This window comes from Lates calcarifer, linkage group LG11 (genome assembly GCF_001640805.2).
Source record: "Lates calcarifer isolate ASB-BC8 linkage group LG11, TLL_Latcal_v3, whole genome shotgun sequence".
Lineage (NCBI taxonomy): Eukaryota > Metazoa > Chordata > Actinopteri > Centropomidae > Lates > Lates calcarifer.
In genome coordinates, this window is record NC_066843.1 from 11,962,158 (window position 1) to 11,978,407 (window position 16,250).

A 16,250-nucleotide genomic window follows, 5' to 3' on the forward strand; every position below is an offset into this window, starting at 1 on the left:
GAGTACTACATCTGTGCAAGGAGATGAGGTAAAGAAGTGCACAGTAAACGCTAATTAGGCATGATGTGTTGGAGGTGTTAGGACAGGAGGTGCTTTCTGAAGACACGAGTCCTCCTTGAAGACAGAGAGAGATGCCACTGCTCTGATAGCATTCGGGAGCTGGTTCCACTGTGGGGAAACCATAAATGAGAACAGTCTGGACTGAGATTGCAGAGGCTGAGAAGAAGCATGCAGCCTGTGACCCATAAGCAACATGTGTCCAGATTTTATCAAAGGGGAGGCACACATAGCGTCATCTGAAGAATCAAGTGTAAAATTTCACCAGGGAAAAAAAATGAACTCTGTTTCTTATCGATCAGAATTGTGCGAAAAGGCGATGGGAACTGGTTTTAATTCAAGTCACATCATCAAACTTCCCATTTGAACTGTGGATTTAAACTGGATTTCTCTAATCCTTTAAATTTGACCTCAGAGCAAGTGTGCCCTTAACTTCAAATTCAGACATTGTGTGTCACGGAGAATGTTAACAGTTCCCACAGTGCATAATGCAAGACAGGGGTGAGGTTATCAATTGTAACTCACAGTATCATTTGGTTAAATGATTGGTTGAATAGGTACATTCACGTTCTTCTCAGAATAGACCCTGTGGAGGCTGCAGGTTTCCACCACACACGCATCAAACCAGGCAACAACTGAGGAAACCTGGTGGAGCCACACTCACTCTTTATTCGTTCCTGTTTGACAGCTTTGGCATCTTTAAGCCTCAGCGCGTTTAAACAGGTCATAAGAAGTCAATGAGACGTACCCATAGCATGACTTGTGATCCGCTGGGACTTGGACGATGACGTAGGCTGGGGCTGAATAACCGGAGCGCGCGGATGATGAGCGGAAGCGCCAGTGCGCACCTCCCCACTATAATCTGGCTGAGCAGCGTCGCTGTCTTTTCAGCACCATTCACTGACAATCCAACCGAGCGGAGAGAGGCAAGACAGGCGAAACTGAGTTCTCTGCAGCCTACTGTGGATTTTTTATTTTTTGTTTTTTGTCACATCAAAACAAATAAATGCAACTTTTTTTTTTCCAGTGAAGGAAATAACAAATCCTGATTTCAAACCACCTGCTGAAAGTAAGAATTTAGATTTACTGCTCTATTTTTTTTTCCAAACAGGACCATGTGGTTGGTGGATGTATGATCTTATAATTTTTCACTGCGGATTCTGATTCGGTTTTTCCACTGTAAACTTAGTTTGGTCTTTTTTTTTATTAGACTTTGGAAGTGCTGAAATGTCCGCAGCCACTTGAATTAATGTTTTTTTGTTGAGAAAAGTTTATCTGATTATTCTACGGGAGACTTCAAACGTTAAGCCTGTCATTTATTCTTGCTTTAGTACGTGGATTTTGTGTATTCAGTCGGGATGCTGACTGTTGTAGTTGGACTGCTGTGCCTGTTCAGCGGGCACACGGTGCGAACCCAGGATGCCACAGGTAGCCGCTTCGTTTGTAACGCCATCCCCCCGGGCGCGGAGCCGGGCTGCGGGTACGTTTCCACGGGGAACCGTGTCCAGAGCAGCAGCCCCGTGGAGGACGAGCTGCGTAACACGATCATCCAGCTCCGGGAGACCATCCTGCAGCAGAAGGAGACCATCGTGAGCCAGCAGGGAACCATCAAGGAGCTCAACTCCAAGCTGGCGCGCTGCGAGGCGGCAGCCGACGCGTCGTCGCAGGGCAAGTCCCGGGGTCAGGGCTCCAGACGGAAGGAGTACGGCAAGAACACCATGGGGGACCTGCCCCGGGACCCAAGCGAGACCATAGACCAGCTGGGCAAGACCATGCAGAGTCTCAAGGGTCGGCTGGAGAACTTGGAGGTAAGATGGCACAGACATTGCAGCTCCTTGCGTAAACGTGCCAAGAAAATCACTTTCTCTTTGGTTAACATTGCCCACCAGTGCAACCAGCTGCACCATCACCACGGCGATGTCTTTCAATCCTATTCACCAGTAAACTGCCTCACTATGAAGCACTGCGCACAAGTCTGATAACACCCCGCGCTGCAGGAGACCTCTCAGGGGGGAATCGCGAGATCAAAGGGTCACATAATGGGCATGTCACATCAATACGTTTTTAATCATTAAAAGATAACCCTGATGGCGAAACCCACTGCATCAGAGTCATCAATAAGAAATGAGCAACAAAAAAATCTTGTCAAAGGTGTAATCATGCATGTGGTGCAGGGATTTGCAATGCATCCTTGAATAATTTATGAGCGCTGTGTATGTGTGTGTGTGTGTTCCACATAATGTTTTATTTGCAGTCATGTGACTAATTATTCATAGCAGCTGATGAAATTCTTTCCTGCAGATTTCACCTGCATCAGAGCGTTGAATGTTTTAATTGCATCAAATGCTCAACGGTTTAGTTGATCACACTCCTTTTTGACCTGCATCTCAAACCAGCTCTGTGCACAGTCCCAGGAGACCTCACTTCTGCCATGTGCATTATTTCAATCAGAATCAGAGATCACATTTAACTAATATTGAGGTCACCTATAGTGAAGTGCTTTACATACACTGGAAGGTTGCTGTAAGCGCTGGCTTTATCTCTTATGTCATATGAGCTGTGTAGCACATTTTTCACCACCTGACAGATACCATAAACAATCACAATACTGTTTATTTATATTCAAGGTTATTTCTACATATAGGGTGCTGCATTGCCGATCCATCCATCTCTCTACTACTCCCTTCCCCCGCTCTAGCTCCCTCTCTTTCCTTGATTGGAGGCTTTAATACCCTGATCAAATCAAGGATATACTGCAGCTGTGCAGGATATATACTATATTGCATTTTAATCACATATCTATTGATCTGCATCTGCTTAACATAATGATTATTGCAAGTCTGGTGTTGCTGATAACATATGGCTCCCTGGAGCAGGACCTCTTTCACTAATCAAATCCATCTGCACACGTCAACAATTCAGCACCTCTCAATTGCTTACTTTGATCCCGTCAGTGGCAGATTACCCCAGGAATCTCTCATTGGGAGCCATTCGGATGGTTCCCATTGTGTCAGGAAAGATTAATTAAACTCTGCGAGTGTGCCACAAAGTGTCTCAATCCCAGAGTGAACCAGGCAGCAGGGAAACATCAACAGAACAGCTGTAGAAACGAACAATCTGAAGGAATTTTGCAGCATCACCATGTGCCACCTATAAGCACGGGCCTGTGTGGTTGTTGTCTCCCATCTTTTTTTTCCCCCCAAAACCATCTGCGATCTCACGCCCGGTGTGAACGTCACAGGTGGTGCCTAACTATAATACCCGGCCCCAGCCATGGGTAGTTTGGCAGGTCACCAATCAATGCCTCCCACAGGGACACACTGTCTTCATTTTGATATTGCTGTATCAAAAACAATGGTGCTAAAAGGATATCAGAGCGAAAAGGTAGATAAGATCAGTCATCTACTGGAAATCTAGGTCTTCATGAGGAGTGAATGGGTTGTTTGAGTGAACAGGATTAACTGGATTAAATGTCTGTGTCATTGTTTGTATGTGTCACTCCCCTCTGCCCCACATTCTATCTCTCTATCTCTCTCTATCTATCTCTATCTATCTATCTATCTATCTATCTATCCATCCATCCATCCATCCATCCATCCTCCTTTCTTCTGTCTCCTGCAATCTCTCTCTCTCTGCCTCCCAGCAGCAGAGTCTGCGTCTCCCCAGCACCAACGTGTCAGCTGGAGGTGTCTCTGCCCTGACTCCCCTGCCACCAGAGCTGCGGGAGCTGCTGCGGCAGCGTCTGGGGGCGCTGGAGACCCAGCTCCTCCGGAAGGTGGCCGAGCTGGAGGAGGAGAAGAGCCAGCTCTACAATGAAACAGCGGCCCACCGCCAACGCACCGAGAGCGCTCTCAATTCCCTCCTGGAGAGGATCACAGAGCTTGAGAAAAGTAAGTGATACAATGGGTGCTGTGAAATGTTGGCCGGATTTAATGCCAGACTTCTTTTTTTCACTTTTTTTTTGCCTGCCAGATTTAGAACTAATTAGTCAATCCCTGTGTAAATTTCTGATGATGCAAGTAAAAAAAACCTCACAACATAGTTTTTTTCTCAGAGCCATTCTCGAAGCAGCTCCTGGTCTTGAAAATTAGGCTTGGAAAGCAACCCTGAATGCTTAATTAGTTTAAGAAATATTGGAGAGATGTCCACACTCCGGGGTATCACTTTGATGGTAGACGTCAAAATAACACAAAATATATCTCAGCCCAAAGGAAAATTATTTTAGAAGATTATCTCTCCACTCAGTGGACATTTCCTGTAGGCTCATGTCGCCCGAGGCTCAGTTGATCTAGTCAGTGGCTGTTTGAAGATACAAGCCTTAGTTTAAGGAAACCAAAGTTAATTGATTAGGGGTAAAAAGAGGTGAATGCAATAACACAACAGCCTGTGCAATATAATGAGGCAATAAAATAGCCTCTAAATAAATACTACCTTTGTGAGCCTTGTTAAGTTCAGTTTACAACAAGATGGTACCAGAGAGGCATTGAGTCAATTCTACAGCATTGTTTTTGAGGTCAGAGTTTGTGGCGTTGTCAGCTAGAAATGTGAAGTTTTTTTTTCCAACAATGGTGGCCCTACAATGGAATTGTAATGTGCCCTGGTTGTCTCCTCGGTCTAGGCTTACAGTAAAGTATGCTGGGATAGAGTCCAGCAGCCCAAGATCCTGAGAAGTTTGAGTTTGAGCTTATAGCAGAACAGTGTGAACAAGAAGCTCAGAGTTAGAGGCAGGGGACTGTCCTACTTGAAACACATTTTTTATTTACATTATATTTGTTCTTTCACTTCTTATGTATTGAGCTGTGAGTTGAAGTGGCTCGGCTGATTCTGCACAGAGGCCCCCCTGGAGCCAATGTGAGCCCATATTATAAACCTTTCAGTGTGACAGCTGCGCCAAATACTGAGAGAAATGGTGGAAGCACCAAATTCTCTGCTCAACGCAGACAGAACTGTGGTTCAATCACATTAAAATATGCAGCATGTTTCCTTGGTGAGAACCCACTGCAAAGTGGTATGTGTGGTTTTTGCAACTGCTTTCTCTTGTTTTTTTTTTTGTTTTCCTTTTAAATTTTCAGAAAGCCTCTCTCTCCGTCTGTCTTTGTCTTGATCATGCATCATCTAGCATCCATGTTTACTCCATTTCTTGCCTCTTTCTTTATTCAGTGTCTTTTAAATATTAAAACTGATGTAATCTTTCTTTAACTGAGCCACAACAGTCACATCATTTATAAACTGTGATCCACCTGGCCACAACTGACCCAGTATAAAACCCCTGAGTGAACTAAAGCAGCAGTGCAAAATCCTGATAATAACAATAAGTTCTGTATTTTTATTTGTTCTGGGACTGCATATGGCATATTGTTTTTATAACGTTTGTAATTAGTTCTAAACACAAACTACAACTCAAGATACTGAACAAATTAAAAGTTTGACCTGATGATGAAAAGTGAAGGGAGTTATTACAATTCAATTCAATTCAATTCAGTTTTATTTATATAGTGCCGAATCACAACAAAAGTCATCTCAAGGTCAAGACCATACTCTTTAGATATTACACACAATTCATCCTCAGGGGAACATGACTGCCTATAGCAAATTCATAGCAAATTTCATGGTGATCCATGCAATAGTCATTGAGATATTTCACTCAAAAACCACAAATGTCAACCTCATGGTGGCACTAGAGGAAGAATCAGTCACTAAAGCCAGTAGGGTTCATCCTCTTGGGAACATGACTGTCCATTAAGTAGTTGCTGAGATATGCACTGAAGACCCACATAAAACCACCTACCTAATATTGTGTAGGTTAACCTTGTGCCACCAAAACAGCTCTGACCAACTGGGGCATAGACTGGAGGTATTTTGTGGTGTCTGGCACTGGGACATCAGCAGTGGATCCTTTGGGTCATGTGGGTTGCAGGGTGGGGCCTCCATGATTCTGGCTTGTTCCAGTGTATCCCACAGATGCCTGATTGGTTTGGGATCTGGGGAGTTCAGAGGCCGGGTCAACATCTTGGGCTTTGTTGTATTGCTCGAGCCATTTCTGAGCAGATTTGCAGTATGGCAGAGTTGTGCTTGGTCTGGAACAATGTTTAGGTGGGTGGTGGGTGTCAAATAGCAGGACCCAAGGTTTCCAAGCAGGACACTGCATTGTAACGAGATAATCAATCACTGACTTCACATGTCAGTGATTTTAATATTGTGGCTGATTAGTAAGTCTGGACTAAAATGGGGGATAGACCGACTTTGTCATCGATAGATCTGTGCTGCTAGCATAGTTAAAAATTAACCTGATGTGATGTTACAAGTGGATGGCCCACCATTACCATCACAGCCTTTCCTTGTCCATCCATGTCTTCCTCTTCTTTATCTCCAAATCTCCCCTGATCCTAAGTCTTTCCTGTCATTGCAGCTGCCACCCTCAAACATTTATTCATCATCATTATCAGAAAAAGATTAATTGATTGGATTAAAAAAAAATTAATCGTAAAAACATATAACCATGTATAATCATTATCCATTGGCAGGTAATAATGCCTTCAAGTCACCTGAGGATTTCAAGGTGTCCCTCCCTCTTCGTACTAACTACCTGTATGGCCGCATCAAGAAGAGTCTCCCAGAAATGTATGCCTTCACCGTGTGCATGTGGCTCAAGTCCAGCGCCAGTCCCGGCATAGGGACCCCATTCTCTTATGGCGTGCCAGGCCAGGCCAACGAGATCGTCCTCATTGAATGGGGGAACAACCCCATTGAGCTACTAGTTAATGATAAGGTAGGTCTTTAATGACAAACTGGTGCCTTGCTCAACACTTTTCAGCAACTCTGATTTCTTCAGCATGTCCAGATTTTCTGTAGAGGGAAGATGTATTCGAGTCAGAGGCTCAGAATCATTTATTATTTGCCTGGCAACACTGCTGGCTGTAATGATGGCAGGGAACGTAGATCAGCCTTGACGCTAATGAAATGCAAAGAATGCATGAATATGTTCATGTTAGCTTGCTCCGTGGTGAGAAACAAGCAGATAGTTTCATGTATGCACATGTGAGCACAATAATGATACAGCTGAGGGGAGACTCACTGACCATCAGCTCTGAATATTTAATTTTGCACCTTATAAACATTTAATATCATTGACCCACATTCCGTGCACACCCAAGAATAACAGAAATTCATTAGAGAACTTATGCTGCCATGTGTGCTCATTTGAAAGCCTCATCTTATGTGTTTTCTGTCGACACCATATTGTAGCTACATAGCCACATACTGTGAGTTTACTGTCAGCGAAGGGGAATTCAATTAACACAACAGAAAACAAAGCGGTAGAAACATACATGAATATTTCATAGCGTTTAGTCTTAAAAGCAAAAGAATTGTAATTGTTATGTCAATGTAAGCTGTGAGATGTAATGACACATTTTTTTGTTCCCTGATGTCACAGCTGCTATTGCAGCAGTGTCAAGTTAGATTTGGGGGAACATTTGGGGTGAATGTTCCCACACTGGAGAGTTTTCTTTTTTTCTCCCACTGTCTTGTTTACGTTAGGCGTTATTGGCACAGGCAGGTCTCCTCACAGCTTTCCCTTCACCATGCATTATACATGCGTTCGAGTCAGACAGATGAGAGAAAGATGGTGGGACGAAGGGATGAGTGTGTGAGTGAAAAAAGAGGAAAAGGGGGTAGGAAATAGAAAAGCCTCAGAGCTTTGGAGGTGAGAGAGTGCTGGGAAGAGAGAGAGAGAGAGAGACAGGGGGTGGGGTGGGGGGGTAGGGGATCAAAAGATGCCAGAAAAAAAATGTCATAATGTACTGGAAACTGAGAAGGAAATCAACAGAGCGGAAGAGAGCAAGATGGAGGAGAGTGAGACTAGAGACTAGTGAATATGATTACTGCATGTGCAGCAGCACATCCATGTGTTGAACTTGTTCACACTGATAACAGGGTCCACTGGGGCACATTGTTTATGCTGTTCATTTGGCAGCATACTGAGAAGGAAGCAGAAAGCTGCCTCGACAGTATTAAAAAGTGCAACGTTGTCTGTATTTTGTATTTGTGGGTGGCTATGCAGAGAGGGATTCTTTGTTGTTGTAAAGCAACATCCTCATCAGGATACACTGTGTCTTTGTTCAGGAGAATTGTTGATATCACATGATTTTTTTTTCCTTCTCCAAAATCCAAATCAAATCAACTGAAACATGCTTACAGCATCTGCATTTTCCACTGGAACGTGACTGCCAGGAGTTTAATCTGTGTTGGATTCAACTGGTCTTGTACAACATTAACACAAGTTCTTTTGGCAAGTGTGCATGTGTAATCTGACGCTCCAAGCTTTACAAATCTGGTGTTATCTGGAATTGCATTTTCCAAATTTTACAAGAACTTCAAGCAATTCTAGGCAGGCTTTTCCAAAGTTTTTTCCAAACACCAATCAAAATGTATATGCTTCGATTCACGCATATAAGCTAATTTTTTGTAGCTCCCTGTTAACACACATCACTTTTATCAGTCTTGGTTGAAAGCACAGACTTTAGTGATTTCCCCCCCCTCTTACATGAGCTTCTAAAAACATTTCACACTTATCTGCACAACCTTATCCGCAGCCTCTTTGAGGTAGAGAACAAAATGTCCTTTGAACCATAAGTTACACATCATGGCCTTTTTCCACTGTAGACATTTTGACATGTCACAGCAGGAGAAGCACAGATGTAGCAACCAACACCTGTATTACTCTTAGGCACCAGTTCCAGGGCACTGGTATTGCAAATTGCTGGTTTAATGGGACATAGAACAAAGGTACACCTGTGCTTTTCCTCCTATGACAAGTCAAAATGCCTGCACTGAGAAACCCCCATAGGAAAATAATAATTTCTACTATGCAATAATTGTAAAACTGTACTTTTCATGTTTTGGGATTCTGAGTCTTTTAGATGAGTGAGTCATGTATTCACATTAGAGTGTGCCCTGTGGATGGTATTTTAATATAAAGCTCTTTGTGTATGAAATATCATAGCTGTCATATATTAACTGCTGCAGAGCATTTGACACAGATTTGTTTTTCATTTTAAGTTCCTAAATCTTTAAATAGTCACTGAAGCTCATATTACTCCAACTCAGAGAGACTTTATAATAATACTGCCAGCATTTCCTGTAGTCCCAGTGGTGTAAAGATGCCACCTGGCGTCCTTAACCAGGTCAATTGCTTCTGTGATTGCTAGCAACTTGATTTCTATTCTCAGTGACTCTTCCTTTCTTTTCAGGTTTGTTTGTATCTGTAGCTATATCTACAACAAGATATGAGTGTGAAGTCATTCTGAAGGCTCATAAGAAAAAGACTAACGAGTTACACACTCATAATCTCATGTGCTGCGCTGTATCCTCAGAGGACTATGATGTCATTGGTTGGTAGAATAACCAGTTGTTTTTCTTTGATCTGTGAACAAAGCACAAAAGCATAACAGGACACTGTTTTGCTATTAGCAACTCAACTGCTTTGAAGGATGTTTTATCCCTTGATGTCACCTGGGTAATCTAAATTTTATATGTCGCACTGGCTCATCTGGAGAATTCTCTGCAGAGGGCTGTCTCTTTGAAGCCCTAACCCCTCTAATTGCTGTCCTTGTTTCTAACGCACTACAATTAATCTCAAACCTCTCTTGACCCATCTTGCCCCCTTCATATTCCCCCTTCCCCCCACACTCCTCCTCCTTTGGCCCTACCCTCGCTGCACTCATGCCCCCCCCCCAACCCAGGTGGCCCAGCTCCCCCTGTCAGTGAGTGACGGGCGCTGGCATCACATCTGCATCACCTGGACAACCAGAGACGGTTTCTGGGAGGCGTACCAGGATGGCGAGCGTCTAGGCACCGGTGACAACCTGGCCCCCTGGCACCCAATTAAACCTGGAGGGGTGATCATCCTGGGCCAGGAGCAGGTGAGAGCGGAAGAGAGGCTTAGGTAGTAGAGAATGAGTGTGTGTGTGCATATGTGTGTGTGTGTTTTTCATTGTGTCAGTAAGATTCCTGTGTGTATTCTCCCCTGAGCTCAATGCCGGAGGCACAGAGCAGGGCGCAGGAGAGAGGAGGCAGAGAGGCTCTTCTCACGCTATCATGGCCCTCTCAGTATTACCTCATTCATCTACCTCTAAACTGCAACCTTAATGCCTTTGGGAGCTGCGTTAGCAGGTTATTCTAGGGGTGAGCTCCATGACAACTCCATGTATATACTTAAGAAATCTACAGTGACATATGAATAATCTCCACAGAGAGCCATTAACTCATCCTGCATTAGTCTGGTGCCTAAGGAGGGCTGCTTTATGTTTCAGTCACACACACAAGGTGAGATTGCTGCAGATTGCACAATATCGGTCCATTGCACAACACTGTGAGGTTTTAAAGTGGCAGTACACTGAGAAATATCCTGCATCGTTTGGCAGTCAGATGAAAATCAAACAGAATTGATGCATTTTAATTAATTTCTGTTTGTGTTTTCTTCAGAAGTGAACTTGTATCCTAAAGTCTCACCCTCTGTTCCCATATAAAGGATGTAGTCGGAGGCCGTTTTGATGCCACCCAGGCCTTCGTGGGTGAGCTGAGCCAGTTTAACATGTGGGACCGAGTACTGCGTCCTGTGGACATCATGGGCCTGGCCAACTGCTCGGCCTACATGCCCGGCAACGTGGTTCCTTGGATCGACGCCAACGTGGAAGTGTTCGGCGGCGCGAGTAAAGCTGCTCTGGAGATCTGCGAGGACCGTGCTTTTGATTCCTAAAGGATCTAATGTGAGGGATCCAATATGGCCGCTGGGATTCGAGAAGCTTTGTATTCAGACTGTTAGCTGCTTCTGTCAAATCCCAAAGGAAAGGGTATCGGTGCAACATTTTTACATGTTTATATGGTCTGACTGCATAGTCTCAAAGACTGAGTGTTTATTGGGCTCATATGTTGACATGTCCAATCCAGCTGAACCTTAAAGACAATACAGGAGACGTCAAATTAGTCTGCTCATTTGAGGATGCTGTTGCATCAGTCAACTCTAATGATACAACCTGCTGCCACTCTGTGTTTTCTCTTCAGTAGATCAGCTTTCATTTGACTCCTCTTTGAAAACAGCTCTTTTTGGTTGCAATCCTCACACTGACAATGCTGCACTATATCCGTAGTGAACGTGAGCTCAAACAGGCTTTGATGTGCAATGGAACGCTATTCCTGAGTTACACAGGTAGAGCGCTACACACTGCAAGCTTCCTCTTTGTTTGAAGAGCAGCGAGGTGCGGTAAAATGAGGTGGATGCTCGTGAGTTCAAAGTGGACAAGAACATCAACCTCATTGTTGATTATTTAAAGACATCCTAACATGGCATCAAAATTTCATGCATGAGCCAGAGTGCTGAATGGAAATCCACTTCAGAAGTGACAGTGCATGCTTTCTGTCAATACACAGAGTGTGTGTGAGTGGTGCATCCAAACAAGCCAATGCTGGCAACATTACATAAGAGTGTGTGTGTGTGTGTGTGTGTGTGTATGTTCATGCGCGTATGGCTTGTCTTGCGTGTAAAAAGATCAGAGATTATGAGGGAGGGAGGACATTTTCATTCTTGTAAATCTATGCTTAATACCTCTCTGCCCCTTGAGCAGCTGCCATATCCCAAACAGCTTTATGGATGGGCTGGCTCTGCTCAGGTTAATAGCGATGTCGGACAGCTGCCCAGGACTGGCGTATCCACAGAGCTGTGGATGCCAGCTGAGAGCCCAGTGAGGGCAGGGGACTGGGCCTTGACCTTCAAGGACAATCCTTAATTCCTCATCTGGGTAGTAATTATCTGTGTTTATGAATGAGTTTGGCAGCAAGCAGCCACTGGTCCACCAGTGTTTCTCTGGGCTAAGTGTGTCATAATCGATAAAACATTGAGATTTAGAGGGGATGTCAAATGAGATGACATTATGAATGTCAATATCAGATGGACTTTGGTCTTAATTGCCTCTCGCTGAAGAAGAAGAAGAAGAAGAATAGTTTTGACCTGTGGAGATGATATTTTTTTAAAGATATAGGAAATCAAATACTTTTAGCAACGCTTAGTGAATAAAAATGATGCTTTTTGCAGCTTGATTTCTGTCAGACTTTAATGTTGTGGTGGACATTTGTTTCAACACTGTTTGATTTTAATAAACAGTGTAAAATATTGAAAGCAAACCTTGGGCCTGAAGCCCCATAAGGAAACACATATAAAAGAAGCAACAAAGACATTAACTTTGGTATCACATCCACAGCTTCTTTTCTGTTCTCCTTGTGGACTTTCCCTACAGAGTAGACACTAGTATAAAAGCCATTAAAAGCTTCTATCCAGATTTGAAAAAAACAAAAAACAAAAAAAATCTACGATGCAGTAGGTTACTGGACAGCACAGAATGTTATAAAAGAGCGTGCACACTCAACACTACAAGGACTTGTTGAATATGTCACCAACGTGTTGTGATTGTTGCTCTTTTGAGTGTCTTTGTTAACAATGTTTCAGTGTAATATCAAGAGTTTTCTTTCCTGTAGAAAGTGTATTTTTCTCGCCATCTCTGCTCATGATTTTTGTCCATTAGCAGCACATTACGTGACAAAAAAATACAAGTACTGAAAATGCTTTGTTTAAATGGTGAATGGCCTTTTGTGAGCACCATATGTGCTTTTGCTTGTGGACAATATGAACTTTTTGTCAGCTTTCGCAGAACTAACAGCAGCTCACTAGCAGCACAGACAATGAGGGACACATGAGACAAAGAAAAAAAAATTTGTTTGCTATCGTTGTTTTAAAGTCACCTTCATGTGCGGTATCCATTTAACTTTTGCACCTTTCTGCCCTGTGAATGTCCTTTTTGCACCCAATAAAAGAAAAAAGTGAACAAGTTCCAGAGGTGTGACAATTAAAGCAACAGTGTGACAGAATAACTGAACAGCTGTTTGAACAGTTGACAGATGTTTTATTAAAATATCATTGCACAGCATTAGTGATGAAGTCTAGAGTGGAGTGTAACCCTGCAAAGGTCATGCACCATTCTTCGCTGAAACACAGTTTCTTAATAAGGAAAGGATTCACAAAGCTCACTATTTAACTGTAGCATTTTCTGTCCCATTAATTCAAATGGAGATACAGGTGTTTGTCCAGCCAGCAGACGTATCATCAGTGCGACCAGCCATAATACGCACGGGAAGGATACGTCCTCTCATCTGGGCAATGTAATGTTGTCAACAGTGGAGAAATCCTTGGGATTGGCAGACGTCCAGGTGGAAATGAAAAAATCTGCCCATGCGGATTATAGGAGCTGCTACAATGTAGGACACTGTGAGCGGTCTTCATTCTCCTCCATGCTGTGTGCTGCTGGTGCTGCCAGTGTGTTGGTGGTGATGCACCCTGGAGTGGGGGGTGGGGGGATGGGGCTCCTGTTTTTTTTAACAGAACAACAATGTGAGACTAACAATTTGAAATGCGTATGTGTGATTTTTTTTTTTTTTTTTTTTTAGCATATTCTACATCTCAGATTTTCATTGCATTGCTACTGTAACACTGCACATCAAATGTTCTCAAGTGCAAATTAATTATTAAAGAAAACATTCCAACTTTGAATAAATGATAAATACATTAGTTTGTGTAACACATGCATTGTAGAATCCTTTCAGAAGTTTGACAAAAACATTGACGAGAAATAGAATTTCTGATTTTTATTTCTTGGTACAATACAGCTCTTAACTGTTATTTCCTCTGTCACTGCTGCTGCTAAGCTAACGCAAGGAAAGGAACTGCATGAGCAGCCTGTGTTTGAGTCCCAGACCGTTTCAACCTCCATCATATTATTAATGCAGAGGAACAGGCCCACGTGTTGGGAGAAGAGGGGGTTGTCTGTCGGCTTGTGATGGGCAGTGACAGGAACCAAACAAAAAATGTTTGTACCAGGGCTTATGATGAACTGATGGCTGCTGTCACATCATACCTCCTGTTTTAATTGCCACCATTCTCCCTCAGGTTAGCTGCATGTGTGTGTAAGACAAATTATCTTTCAGGAGGTGTCGCACAGCGCTAATGAAATCTAACTGAGAGGGGAATTGAGCTGAAAAGCATCATCTTTGAATGTTACAGATATCATCTGTCTCTCTGACAGTGGTATGATTCAACAGGATAAACAATGTGCGTGTTTGTGTGTCAGTGCGTGTGGGTGTGTGACAGAAAGCAGCACTTTGGTGGCGTATTGGGTCTGAGGAGTAGATTTGCTCCAGTTATTGAGTTTTTCTCCCACTGTGGTAAAGTTTGAAAGGGAGATTTGCCAACCTTGGAGGGATTTTTGAAGAAAAGATCTGAGCAGCTGCTGCAGATGTAATGATAACAGTACATCACTAAAAACAAATTACCTATTCAGTGGTGTTGCCAGCTTGTCCCTTTATCCATTACACATGACTGGACAGAGTGACAGTGAATAATCATTTTGCACATCTTTATTAAAGCTCCCTGCCACATCCACACGCCCTCTTCTCAGTGCTCTGAATCATCCTGGCTTTCCCGACATCGCCCAAGGTTGCTTTAAAGTGTGTGAGAAGCTCATAATTAAAATCAAATCACACTGAGAGTATTTGATTGTCACTGGATACACGCATGGATCTGCAGGGGGTGGAGGAGATGGGTGTGCAGCAGAGAGGGGAGGGGTAGTGGAATTAAAGTGCTATTCTGCTCCCAGCGCCCTCTCTCTCGTACACAGAGTCCCCATGGAGCCCCAAAAGAACGAGCACTGTAAAGACTGAGAGAAAAGCAAGTTTCAGGATTGAGACCAGAGAAGTCCTTTGGCTTGGTAATTAAAGCCTGATGGAAGAGAAGCCTGTGCAGAAGGCAAGGCTCCCGGAGGCATTTGAAAACTGCTGTTTTCTTGGATGTCACTGACTATTAGTGAGACCCACAAACCCCCTTCAGCCTGTATCACTGCCTTTATGAAATTATGCATCAAAAATGTTATATTCTGTTCCCATCTTTGGTTCTGTCTGGCAGCCATTTTTAAATTAAGCACAGAAGCGCTGTCACTTTTCAGCCTCATTTTGGTTCTGCAAGACAATATGTTGCCTTCTCTGACTGAAATATGATTAGATTATCATTAGTATTATTTACTTAGTTTACACAGCTGATCTTTAGGGGAAAGGTGAAATATCTCTCTACTATCTTTTCACGCAGTTTTACTTATTTATGCTCAGTAGGCCGAGGAGAGCAACTTAAACGTTGTTTTGGGGGAATGGTAATAGAAAGAGTGAAGACAGAGATGACGTGAGGGGAGGGAAGAAACAAATTAATCAGCACAGGAGAGGAAACAGCTGCTGTATGACAGTTTGTAATGCCACCTCTCTGAGGATCAAAGAGCCTGTGGATGCTAGATGAAGATATTCATTCACTTTTACTCTGTTAAGCATTGCACAGTATTTTCAAGAAGTAGTAGAAAATCATAAATCTGACACTTCTTCATGCTGAAATTACAAAGGTCCATAGATTCACTGTCAGAATATTAAGTGTTTAACCTGAGCACAGTCTATTCTAAGTGTCTTGTCTAATCTCACACTTTGTACTCTATTTCTGAGGATGATCAAATGTATTCCTACAGGGATCATTTACATTTATAACAATAGCCAGGATTTCTGCAGAAGAAACTTTAATAATAAATCTGGAAGATAGGCTGCAATCTGTAATTTTCTGGCTACAAAGACGGGAGCCTAAATCTCTCCCACAATCTCTTTAAATCATGCTTTCTAGCACCTGTGTGGACTGCAAATTTAAAACCACAGCCCTTGACTGTCTGTCTTGCAACAAGCAGTAAAGCTCTGCAGCTACAAATCTCTCATTGTGCTTCACTGAAGGTGCGCCATTATTTTCTCCAAAACATCTGTGTTCACCTGCAACAAATAAACATGGTGACTGTAAAATGGCCTGTGTCAGTCTGTATTTTCTAGCTACTTAACGCTTAATATTTTGACATATTGTGGTTTTACCAAGGGTTAATGTGCTACACTATGACTTGGCTAGGTATAATAACTTCCTGGAGTTTCTACTCCTTGCGCTGACCACCTTACAGTAAAGTGACTGGAAATAGTCAGGCACATATATCCCATAAAACCACAATGCATTTTTTTTTTAACTTCAGTTTTACATAAAACATGTGCTTAGTGAGCCTTAGATGTGTCTGTAGGCT

The 16,250-nt window shown here is 43.0% G+C and overlaps 1 protein-coding gene across 2 annotated transcripts; it reads left to right on the top strand.

Moving 5' to 3' along the window:
• The first annotated feature begins 938 nt into the window (after positions 1 to 938).
• Positions 939 to 15,936, top strand: nptx2a (neuronal pentraxin 2a). 2 transcript variants are annotated; one of them, XM_018671382.2, is made up of 5 exons: positions 939 to 1,865; positions 3,701 to 3,947; positions 6,582 to 6,826; positions 9,801 to 9,980; positions 10,589 to 15,936. In XM_018671382.2, exons 1-5 carry the CDS (start codon positions 1,416 to 1,418, stop codon positions 10,814 to 10,816), a joined length of 1,350 nt encoding a protein of 449 aa, XP_018526898.1. In that variant the 5' UTR covers positions 939 to 1,415; the 3' UTR covers positions 10,817 to 15,936. The 2 variants fall into 2 exon arrangements, with proteins under 2 accessions (XP_018526898.1, XP_018526901.1); XM_018671385.2 differs by having other exon boundaries at positions 3,704 to 3,947.
• Positions 15,937 to 16,250: the final 314 nt, after the last annotated feature.

Coding starts and splice junctions, on each gene's coding strand:
- nptx2a (XM_018671382.2), top strand. CDS start 1,416: ATGCTGACTGTTGTAGTTGGACTGCTGTGCCTGTTCAGCGGGCACACG. Junction 3,948..6,581: donor GATCACAGAGCTTGAGAAAA/GTAAGTGATACA, acceptor ATCCATTGGCAG/GTAATAATGCCTTCAAGTCA. Junction 6,827..9,800: donor AGCTACTAGTTAATGATAAG/GTAGGTCTTTAA, acceptor CCCCCAACCCAG/GTGGCCCAGCTCCCCCTGTC.